At 33.4% G+C, this 12874-nt stretch overlaps 1 protein-coding gene across 1 annotated transcript in view; it reads right to left on the reverse strand.

The window, feature by feature from the left end:
• The window catches only part of CSMD1 (CUB and Sushi multiple domains 1), a 1094767-nt gene that overhangs the window by 334871 nt on the left and 747022 nt on the right, over positions 1-12874 (reverse strand). The window contains exons 8-9 of the mRNA XM_071548449.1: positions 7111-7198; positions 520-644 (exon numbers count right to left, since the gene is read on the reverse strand). Coding sequence (XP_071404550.1) covers positions 520-644; positions 7111-7198 — 213 coding nt within the window. The remainder of the gene's footprint in view (positions 1-519; positions 645-7110; positions 7199-12874) is intronic.

Consider the following 12874-nt stretch of genomic DNA (forward strand, 5'->3'; position numbering starts at 1 on the left):
CGCCTTAAAAGCAGGTCTCATTCATTGGTCTAGACCATAATAGGAAGGCATTTAAAAATAAGTTAGAAGGTTAGGTAATTTGAAAAGTTGAGAAAAGTAGATGACTGATAAAGGAATTTACTGAAAAATAAGGACTAGTTAAATATCTAGGACTGACAGGGACAAAATGGGATTGTGAGGAGTCCTATCTAGGAATTGAATTAGAAAAGGCTAACATAAACCTAACTAGTTCTACTTAAAATAAGTTTAACATGACAATAAGAAGATTAAGTGAAAGGAAAACTGTTTAAAGGAAAGTAGCTTCCTAAATTGATTCTCTTTCTATATATTTGATTACATGCTTCAAGCTACATAAAGGTCTTATTACATACATAATCATATATACACATGAAATATAGTTGGGGGTTTTTTGTTTTTTTTGATGGTTTTTGTTTTGAGCATTGTTTTAGTGCATGTTTAAGCAGAAATTATAAATTATCCATCCAAACTTGAGGAAAAAATTCAAAGAATAGCACTTACCTCTGCAAATTGGCCTGTGGTCACTCCAGGCAGCCAGTGTATCTGTCACTCTCTGACAAGTGATGCTCTTAGAACCTTGCAGCACATAATTATCCTCACAGGAAAACTGTACACTTGCACCCACCCTGGGAAACAAATGAGGAAGAAGGAAGGAATTAAAATATTTTTAAATATCAACTTCCTCAAATAAATGTAAATGTCACCAAATGACATTATTTCAAGATCCAAACAAAGAAATTAAGGTGCAAAATTCTACTCTACCAATGTTATATTCATAAAAAACAACTTATGCTCTAGGAGACTGATGAACTATTCAGCTTGCCCACCTTTTAAGCAAGGTGGTCAGGAATACAAAACAATTATGATAGTAAGTTTGATTATTTAAAGTATGAGTTCAATGAACGCATAGAGACATACATTTTTAAAGAAAATATACAATCACAATTTTTTCAGGCAACAGAAGGTACTTCATTAATAACTTCAAGCTCTCTATATTTTCTCAAATAAGAGAATAAGCAGCTAGATGTGGTAATTTGTTAAAATATACAACCAGAAAATAATTACTTCATCATAATTAATTCATTACAGTGGTAATAATTCATTAAATACTCCTGACCTTGTTGAATTTTTCAGTCAAAAATCATGCTAAATGATGATTATTTTAGGACCAAAATTTTACTGTTACACTTATAACATTGAAGTCTGCCCCTTTTAGAATGATTTATGCTGACCAATCTTTATGAAGAACTAATAAAAAAATGTATACAGTTACTGCCTATATCAAAGAGAGCTTTCCTAAACAGTACTTACATGTCTGCTTTTATTTATTATTTGTGATATTTTATCTTCCCCATTATAACCAACTGGTCCTGCTGTTTGTTTATTGTACATTTTTAAATCTATATTTAATAATTCCATGTTGTGTACTAAGTGATCACAATAAAGGAGATTTCTCAGTTTAGTCTTCCTAAGTTATAGAGTCCTAAACACCAGGGGTTTGCTAGATGGGAGTCAGAAACCTCAACATCTATAATTGTGCTGTGGAGAACTACAAATAACCTCATTTACTATCATCCAGCTCATTCCTGCCCTTCAAGGGCAAGTATTTTCTTTGGATCTCACAAACAGTAACTAGATTTTTTTATCAATACTGTGATGTATTTCTATAGTTCTTTTAGTTTTTTCAGTTCTTTCATGAAACCTTCATAGGATTTGTTTCTTTTCCTTTGTTGTTAATTGAAAATTTGAGTATGATGCTCCAAATCTAGGAAAGCTTTAAAAACTACTTTGTTCTAGCACTTTGAGCTGTTAAATATTAACTCAGAAAAGCCAGGAAAATATTGGCCATTTCCTTCTGTAATTCATGTGAAATGCATGAAATCCCTGAAGAGTAATATAATTTTCTAAAATTGTACTTATTTTAGATGTCATGATCTACTATCCTTCAGAACATTCTTAAAACCCTCAGAAAAACAGACCAAGCATGATTCCAAATAAATACATCAAATTAATATACAATTAGTTTCTCTTTTTTTGTAAAGAAAGTATTATTATTAATTAATCTGACATTTTAACACAATAAACACATATTTTTAAAATACAGTTTGTCATATCTTCTAAAATTATAAGCTCTAAATTTCTCACTCTAAGGAAACAGAAAACAAGCAGTTACCTAGTTGTGATGAATGCAAATTGAGAACTGCAGTATTTAAAAATCATATTACACAAAGACTTTCCCAAAAGTGCAATGCGGTGAGAACCAATATGAAAACTTCAACATTTCCATAGACTTTGATACTAGTAAGACACCTAAGGGCAATTACAAAACTGTGCACATGCAAAAAATTAGAGTGAAATGAAATGCATAATTACTGGATGTCTGTAATAGCAATTTATAATTTAAAATGCCCCCAAAAAGAAGGGGAAAAAAACCCCAAACAATAAAACCACCCAAATGAACAGGAGGAATAAAAATATTTTTACGTCTGATGCAGTAAGTGAAAGTTTTCATGTTAGACTGGGGTTTGGTCACTACAGACATACTTTTAAAAGTCTTATAAATACAAATATAAAATATTGTATACTATTTTAACCTATACAGTTATGATGATCCAATTTGTTTCAATATTGTTTTACACAGTATGTATTTCAGGGTTTGGTTTTGTTTGGTGTTTTGTTTCTTTTTTTTTTTTTTGTTTGGGTTGTTTTGTTTTGTTTTTTTCCTAGATCTCTGGAAATACCTTGGATTTAAGGGCAGTTAATGTGAAGGTCATATATTTTATACAGTGGGTACAATCCCCTTAAATGTTTGAACACAAACTAAGGAGCACAAAATAAATTTGTTGAATACAACACAGTAAGAACAAGAAAAATAGCAACAAACCTCACATTAAAGAGCAAGATAGGAATATGAAGTACTCAAAAGCTCCTTATTCTTAGGAGAGGGGATGCAACAGGAGCACACAAACTACACTAAAACTCCTAAACAACATCCAAATTGCTTGGTCTCTCCACTGATTATGCTTGACAGCTTCCCATTTAAAAAGGACACATTTCAAAGAACATTATTGCTTCATTTAATATCCACTTGTTACCAATAAATGTTTTTAACTGGGGTTTTTGTTTTGGCTTGGTTTGGATTTTTTTTTTTAAATCTCCATCTCCCTAGTCACTGTGCAAATCTGCAGACACTGGAAGTATTGTGTTTTGTTTTAATATTTCTCTGTGCAAACTTTAAATATCTGTTTCCTATTTTTTTTCTACTTTAAATTTGAACTCTATCTAAGAAAAATTTGTGGGTTTATAAAAAAGGCTAGAATCTGACTGGAAGAAGCCACTTCTAAAAACATAAAATAATAACCTAAAGCAATAATGATATAAAAAATTAATTTAATTTAAAAAAACTCTTTTGAAAATTGAAAAGCTATTTGTGTTACAAGTGTTAGTGAAATTGTGCAAAATGACTACATTTCCATCTTACCACACATACCATATCATATTTAAGGAGAGATGAATCGTATTAATTATATGCATTTCAGATTTCATTTTAACAATCAAAAGATTAACAACCTGTTTTTAGATCTCACATAAAAATAAAATGTGATATTGGCCAGAAAATTGTACTGATTATGTTTTCATTTATCTAGCAAAGTCTGACTTACCATTTGTTCCTCAAACTGAATCCAACTACCCACTGGATTGTTTTAATATCACTGAAAATCTCCTCCCTACTTCCCAAACCAAACACAGAAAAAGCGTGGCAGGAGGACAGAATGAAAAGGTAAAGATTTTAATACCTATTTGTTTGCTTTATGATATTAGAGTGAATGCCATTATTATGCTGAAAATGATGACACCCATTTCAAATAACTTGTCATCACTGAATCAGTTGACTCTCAGGCTGTCTTGAAAATAAACCCTCTGCCTTTCCATCAATCCTACTCACAACATGTCTTTCAGTAGACTGGAAAAGATTTTGAATAATGTGTATTTTCACATGTTTTAGTTCAGATGAATATTCACAGTTGTCATACTCTTGACAAGAACAATAGCTCCTTCTGGTGTTTATACTTGCCTCTTAGAAAATTAAAAAAACCATTGCCTTTCTTTACTCTCCAGAGTATTTTTATTACACAGGAGAAATGCAAGCAACAGCAAATACTATTTTTCCCTCTCCTGTGGAAGATGCTGATTTGTCATTTCAGAGAAACAAAAACTAAATTCCAGCCAGATTCTCTATTTAAATGTCCAGCTAGATTTAGACAGCTTACATTAAGGTAGCTAAAATGTGTTTTAAAAAGATATTAGCAAATTTTAAAGTACATGAAAAACACTTGCTGTTGCATCTGTCTTTAGATAACAAGTAAGGTTTAGGAGGAAAACAAAATGTTATTGTTTCTCTCAAATAACATTCAGAATTGGAGGCCCGAAACAGGCACATAATTAATGTGATCAAAGTATACAACATTTTATTTATCTTAATTTATATGAGATTGCTTGTTGAACACCTTATGCATTCATTAATTTCCATGAACAGTAAGATACACTTGGTGAAATGAAAATATTATCAGAGGCTGGATGGGGTAAAGGAGGGAGGGAAATATCCTTAATTTGTCAGTTGAGTAAGCATTGCTCATAAGTAAGATGTCGACAGTTAAGATACCTTTAACCCACATTCATTCGTAAGAGATTGTGTTCAAAACACCATTGTCTATGTTTTGCAAGGTTCTTTGACATTAAATTCCCCCAGATATCTTAAAATATACTTTGAGCTATAAGGTTCTTTTGGGCTTGGTGTATTAAAAAGTTGCTGGGAAATTTGTTGTTGAGCTCTCCCATGTTGGGGTTCACATGCTTTGAATCTTTGAAGCTGTTCCACCAAAATTATTCTAATACCCTGTCTGTTTCAAATTACAGACTCCAGTCTAGAGTGGAAGGGAAGTAATTCTCTCTCTTACCCTCCTCAGGATTACCAGGGTTTTTATGACCTGCTATTGGTTCTTAAGAGTTGTTCATATGCCACTGACTTGGACCATAACTAGATGAGATCTGTTTGGCCAACTGTGTGTCATGAACACCTAAATACTGTATGACATTTATAGATTCACTGAATAAATTAGATTGGAAGAGGATGTCATCTAGTCCAATGTCCCATTTCAAGCAAGCTTGGTTGGAACAGAGGACTCAGAGGCCTGTTCAGGTGAGTTCTGAATGCTTCCCTGAATGGAGGTTCTAGAAATTCTTTCTTAAAGTTCAGTGTTTGACCATCCTAATAGTAGAAATGTGATTTTTTTTTCTTAAATCCTGAATCTAGCAGTAATTTACCAAATCCCAGCATTGCCTCTAGTCCTGTCACTGTTTACCTTTGAGAAGAATCTGGCTTTGTTTTCTCTACACTCTCATGTCTAGTAGCTGTAGAAAGCAACAAGCTCCTTCAGATTCTTGTAAAGTAGAGCAAACCCAGAACTCTGAGACTCTATATGTCAAGGGGTCAGGCTCCCTCAACATCCCAACTTGCTGAACTTACTCTGAGATCGAGAATTAGTGGTGTGAGAAAGTCCCCTTCAAGTTTTCATTCCTGCTGTTTTCTACTACACATTTAGGCTATGGGCTCAACACTTTCCAGAGATAGTTTTCTCTCTCAATTGATAACAAAGTAACTCTAGATGCTGCCCTTAATTCTTTCAACTTTGCTTTTTTTTGTTAGACAATTCAGAGGAGATGTGTTCTACACCACTTATGGCTTTATGAAGAGAGACTTAAGCAGTAGAGGGAAACTGAGGTATTCCTGCAAAAATAATAAAATAAAATACGCTCCAAAATAACACTGGAAGTATACAGGTGTTCCTTGGATGAACACACACAAACACTTTAATACATCTTGAGAAAGAGTTATATTTTAGCATCCCATTTTTACCTAGTATTCTATTGACTGATGTTAATACATCAAGCATTAATAAAGACCTAGATAAAAATAAGATTTGTTCCCTAAAACAGCAGTCCTTTGGGCAGGAAATTCATCCTATACTTTTGTGTCATACAATTTCTTTTGTAGCAGCTGTACTTGACAAGTTGAATCAGAATACATAGAAGAGGACAACAGTAAACATCTTCTGGACAGTGTGTCTCTCTAGTCTATTTATTGAAAGTTTATTTCACTTCATTATTTTTTAAAACACATTAAACTGCTGCCCTGTCACTAATAAAACTTTGACTTTGCATACAACTGAATCTCTTAATGTTGAAGTTTTTTATGATTTCTCAAACTCCTTTGAGCATAGAGAGAGAAAAAATCAAGAAAATAGCATGTCAGTCAGAAATAAAATATATTTTTAATTTATTTTCCTCTGTCATGACCTAGCTTGGAAGAGCCATGACTCAGGAACTAAGTTGGACTAATTTGCTTTATGAAGAATTTTGCACCATTGCTCCTAATTTCTATGAATTGCTCCTTTCCAGTTACTCCTAGGTCTGATTGTTCATTCTGTGCTGGGCAATTCATAAATCTCTGCACAAGCTGGAGGCTCCCATCTTCTTCCTTTGATCTTCTTCTCTGCTGCACCTTGAAGTCTCTGCTTTTATTCCTCAACAGTATAGGAACAAACTTCCTCCCTTCTCCACAAGGGTCCATTTGACCTCGTCTCTTTTTTATTTTTTTAATTATTATTTCTTTTTATTATTTTATATTTATTATAACAAAAGATGAAAACAAAAAAAAAAAAAAAAGGCAAGGAGCTGGTATTCAGCACAGCCTCAGACACTGAATTCGACATGTTCCCCAAGTTTTTTAACAGCTTTTACATGGTGGGAAAACAATTAATACTCTCTGATTCTTCTGTGCTGTCCAGAGATTTCTAACTTTTTTATATAGATGAGATTATTATACTGTAAAATTCCTATTTAAAATGCATTGATTTAAAAAAAAGAAACAAGCAAAATAAATGCAAGATATGCAATGGACTGGATCTATTTTGTCAAAGAATCAATAAATTTGAAATTAGGGAAATTATACACATCTATAGCTACATGTTCCGTATACATGTAACAGGAAATACCTTCCTTTTAGTCATATAGAAAACTCAACATGCTTACCTGAAGTCAGAGCCTACTCTTTTCCCATTTTCAGGAATTCCAGGATCAGGACATGTATCAGATGCAACTGCATCCCCACCCTGGGTCACTGCAAGGTAAAGAAAAAAATACATTTAGACATGTGACTCTAAAGACAACTATTCACTTTTCCCATACATAAACTTCCACACACTGAATTCAACCACATTTCACCATTTTCTCTTGAACCAGTTTAAATTATTATCAAAATGAAGTCCCACACAATTAGTTTGTTTGGTGTATAGTTTATTTTCTCTGGTGATGAAAAAACCCACCTATATTTTGCTTCTGTGGAAAAAGAAATGGATGATTTTTCACGATCAGTCACCATTTTATGGTTGTATCAGAATCTACAGTTTTCCACAGACAGTAAAAACATTTCATGAACTCACCTTCTGAAATACTCAAAAATAAAAAAAGGTAAAGAAAATGTTCAGAATAAAATCTTTCCACAGTAAGACTTATAATAGACAAAAAGACAAGAACCCAACTGTATTACTGTAAAACTCTAACACAGGAATGTCTTTATGAATCACAGAATCATTTAGGTGGGAAAAGACCTCCAAGATTATCAAGTTCAACCTTTGACCAATCAACACTTTGTCATGAAGATAATCTCAAAAAATTACAAAATATCCTACAGAACAATCCATTTGCAACCAGCTGTGCAAAGAAAGAAAAGGCATCCTATCCTGTTCCATTTCTTTCTTTCTCAGTCCAGACTATCAGATATGTAATTATACTATGTAGATAAATATATAAACTTATGGCCCTTTCAAACCTCAGACCAATTTGAACATGCATTTTTCCCTTTTTCTTGTTTTTCATTTGTAAAAACATATTTAAGGAATATGTCAAATGAAAAGTAATTAATCATAAAGAAAAGACATAAAACAGAACACTGTATATACAGAAAACTCAAACACACATGTGTTTTCTATCCTCCATGTGTGTGTGTGGCTCGGCTTCACGAACGAAGATTTGGGAAGGGCTGTCCCCACGTGGGTGTGCCCTTCCAGCCTGCGCAGTGGATTTTAGGTGAGGCTCAGCGTGCGCAGAACTGGCCCCACCGTTTAAGTCCTGAGGTTCATCTGCCACGGCCGAGCGAGCTTGGACAGCGCCAGTGAAGTCCTCAGGACTAGAACCTACAGCACCCGGCATTTCCCAGGAGGTCTCCCATCCAAGTACTAATCCGGGGCTGACCCTGCTTAGCTTCCGAGATCTGACGGGATCAGATGTCAGGGAGGCATTTACTGCCTTATCCTCCATGTACACCCATGTAAATTACACAAGCCTGACTAGATTACAAATGACATTACAGCTTAAAGGTGATGAGAGATTAGATGTAAAAAGTGGCTGGTTTTCCCATAAAGTGATATATGCTTTCAAATTGAATTCAGCAGCAAAAGGAGTGGTGACAAGCAGAATACATAGAATCAGATGTTAACAGCTAGAAATTTTCGTATGTTTTGGCAGCTTCAGGGACAATTAATTTATATTGAAATCCAACATTTTACAGGAAAAGATTTAAAGATCTAAAACACTGCATTACAGTACTACAAAAATACAACTAGGACAATGTACTAGTCAGGACCAAAATTCTTGATCTGATCATACGTTGTTCTGGAGAGAAGTGGAGAAAATGCAATGATTAAAGTGTATTTCAACTTTTTTTTTATATATATATAAAGTTTAAAGAATACAGGAAATAACCATCTTTCTCCACACCTTTTTACCACTTCTTATTGTACTGTGTACTCTTTCTTTAAACTACATCATGATGATAATCTCAGAAACTTCTTTTAAGACACTTAAAAATATGATGCCTTAATTAAAAAATTATATCCTGCTAAATAAAAAACCCAAACACGAGTAAAAATTCAGTTCAGCTAGACTTTTGTCCATGTGCAGCATCTGGAATTCACCACTACGAAAACACTTCTGCGATTTCACTGATATTACTCTGACTGATGAAAATTTTTGTGTGTGGGAATAAAGGCTTCCAGAACCAGTTCATACTAACCAGTATTCATATATTGTATTCTCAGAATTTAATCTTTTCATTTCTTGGCAAGTGTCAGCACTGAAATACACATATAGACAAAACTTGATCTTGCTAGAAAAGCAGTCTGCTTTTACACTGATGTTTCTTAAAATAAATTATCTTCCTACTAATATTTCTTCCATTTTTCAGAGAAAAAAAAATCAAACATTTATTACTTTTAGCACAGAACTGTAGCTATGTTAGTGAAGAAGAAGTTCAGTTTGGACTACTGAATCACCAAATCACAAAAATAAGCAATATGACTGATATGGTTATTCTACTTACCAAATTTACAAAACCTGAACCTTGTGGTAACAACTGCAATACAAAGTAGAGAATGTTGCATTTGCTACCAAATTTTAAGGACAAACTCTCTGCAGTTAAACCATGTCGTTGTGCAAATATCCATCCATACAAAGTGCCTAAGGAGTTTTTTTGGGACACCAGTAAATGTTGAGTGAGACCTTAACAGTAGCACAGAATGAAGTGATCTCCCCAGATGGATGATTATCTTTGCAAATTTTTTTCTTAGCCATTGCTTTACTCTGTCAACACACTTTTACACCAATATCAAGGAAGGCTGACTCAGGCTATAGCTTGAAACAGGACGGGTGTCATACGTCTGGAACTCGACACATCTTCGTGGATGTCTACAGGTCTTGTTGATCATGGCCCAGGTTTTAGCTTCTATTTTCCCTGATGTAGTGTCAAGTGTTTTTTTGGTGTTTGCTATCATAATAAAATAAATCCAATTCCTTATAAAACAAACCTGCCTGACTTTATCTTTAGGTGAGAAAAAAGGAATAAATTTCTTAAATTAGTGAAACAACTTATTAACTTTAGTGGTTCAGGGACATCAGGAACTTTAGAAAATGTATGTATAAAATATTATATGTTAGTATGTTTAAAACCTTTACCTGCAGGTATCTTGAAATTCACCTAAAAATTAGATTTCAAAATTTTAAGATTTCTTAGCTACAACACTCTTTATGAGACTGAAAATAGATGAAAAGATGCCCAAATTAATCCCTATCAGAGACCTTAGTCTTCCTCAGTTTCAATCCTGTCAGATTTCCCTTTTCTCCATCACTATGAAGTATCATCCACTGCTGCTGAGATCCATAATAACAGATGAGAAATATAACCGTGGAGTATCTCAATTTCAGAATATATTTAAACCTTGCAGTCTCTGTAAGCATTTCTTGTACATATCATCTACTATACATCCTGTCTCATGCACAATCTTTCACTGGTGTAATTTTAAATAAAAAGACTTCTGTATGCCCCCAAAAGACCCACGACTTGTTTGTACTCTTTCTGTACTCTATAAGATTAGGCTGTTATAAAGTGTTTCATGCTTTTTGCATCTTTCTTTTGATTTTCTCACCTTTGACATATCAAACTTAAATTGCTTCCCTTTACATTCAAAGCTCTTTCACAAATTCAGTGTATTTTAACAATTTCCATTTTCATTTTAAAATTTTGAAACAATGATGGTATTCATGAAAGTGGAAGGCAATTTTCCTATTTAAAGCTTGCAAAACTTATAAATAAATATCATTTATGTAAAAGCTTTGACACAGCTATGCACTAAGTAGTAGGTTTCATCTTAAAGCACTAACAATGTTCCTGTGCATTGCGAATTTAAATATTTACAAACAAGCATTTATGGCAAACACTCTTAAGACCAGTCTAAATAATACCAGTATCTCTCAATATAATCTTGCTATATTTTCAGTATGCTCTCTCCATTTTAAAAGAAGTTTAACAAGATATATTCTTGGCTCATAGCAAAGTAAGACATTACTTTACATAGACAGTCCCTCATACTGTATGCCAGCATTTCAAGGAATCATCAGCTAGAGAAAATGATATGTATTCCATGAGACTAACATCAGAAAAAAGTATTTGAAGTCACAGGGGAGGGAGAAGAGTGAGGAAAGATTCTAGTCAGGTTTTCTTCTTTTTCTATCAGCAGGTTTGAGAACATCAAAGATTCTTCAACCACAGGACAAGTCTGTATAGAGACAGAGCACTCTCAGTAGATACAACTTAACTCTGGAACTTCTCAACATATCATACTATTATATACTGCAAAACCTACATATTCTCAGAAAAGATATATTTCATCATTGTATGACAGAACCAAATATACACCAGTTGTTTTGCATTTGAAAAGTTGGAATTAATGGATGAAGAATTACAGAGCACAAAAGCTTAAATCCACAACTACATTCACAGGCAGAGTTAACTGAATGAAATTTTTCCCCATAAATTTTGCTGCATTTGCTCTAAAACGTTGATTACTCACATCCCGAGGATAATTTTAAGTTTCCAAAGTTTTTGACTTACCCCAGATCAGAATAAAAGAATGAACTGGAGAATAATTTTAATGATCAGCAGGAGCTTTGTTTGGTTTTTTGTTTGTTTGTTTTTGTTTGTTTGTTTTGTTTTGTTTGCAAAGACATTTATCAGGGGATTTCTCCTGTACTGCCCTTAGCAGTACATAAGCCTTAGCCATTTCAAGATAGTGTCTTATAATAAATAAGAGCAAGTTAGGGTCACAGTTAAATTTGATAATAACCAATGTCTTTGCATACTCCAAATCTTCTGTAGTGACTTTTATAGCACACCCAGAAAAGGACAGACTAGTTTGGTTTACATGAAAATAAAAAGCCACAGTTATTTTAATAATTTTGGTCTACATAAATTTGACTACTTAAAAAAAATATTTTGTGGCTTGAAATCTTCACCAAATTAGAGGACACAAAGTGTATTTAACTACCTTTTTCTTTTTTCCTCAAACCTCTTTTGCAGAGTGACAGAAATGAAAACATTAAGTAGGAATCCTAATAATGAGATACAAAGGCCTCACTTATATGGGTATATGAAAGTATATGCCTAGTAACAGATCACAGATGTGATAGAAAATATGAATTTGAGTAAAAATAATGGTTGCAATCAAAACACTAAGACAAAAAAAATTATGTATTTCAATAGTAAAAAATATTAAAAAGGGTGCTATAGAATAATTTTCCATATAATTTTATCCTTTAGGCTTCTAGAAGACTATAAAATTGCTGTTAGCAAAATAAGCTGCTGGTCCACGTGCTCCATCATAGGCTTTAAAAGCAACTCTTTCAGTATAAATAGCATACCACTGATCTGTTACGCACAACAGAAATAAACCCACATGACCCTTCCTCTAATGAACGATACATTACTGAAACCCTGAGAAATAGAAAACAAGAGAGACAAAAAAGGAAGGGTAAGTGAGGAAAGTTACGAAGTTCAACAGCGTAACTACTTTCAAGAAGCTAGTTCAAATTCTTGTCCCTTAATTTACCTAGGAATTTACTATAATATTTGATTACTATCAAATTAGAAAATATGGTCAAGTTGACACCAGATGGCATAGACTCATAAAGCCATTCTGGGCAGTCACACAAGGAGAAGCCATTACCCAAAACCTGCCCAGAGAACACATTTACAGACGGCATTGTGTTTCTTCAAAATGATTAAAAAATCTCCCAATGTATTGTTCCAGTAGTTCAGAAAGCCATGGTGAAGCTCCTAGATTTCATTTAAAACTGAAATTCTCCAGCGTTTCTCAGTATAAGAGTATTTAATCTTTGTAAATTTGTAAGGAAAGTTTAACCATCCCCCTTTCTTTAAAACATCACATAAAAACATTACTAATTT

The sequence above is a fragment of the Pithys albifrons genome, chromosome 2 (assembly GCF_047495875.1).
Source record: "Pithys albifrons albifrons isolate INPA30051 chromosome 2, PitAlb_v1, whole genome shotgun sequence".
NCBI lineage: Eukaryota > Metazoa > Chordata > Aves > Passeriformes > Thamnophilidae > Pithys > Pithys albifrons.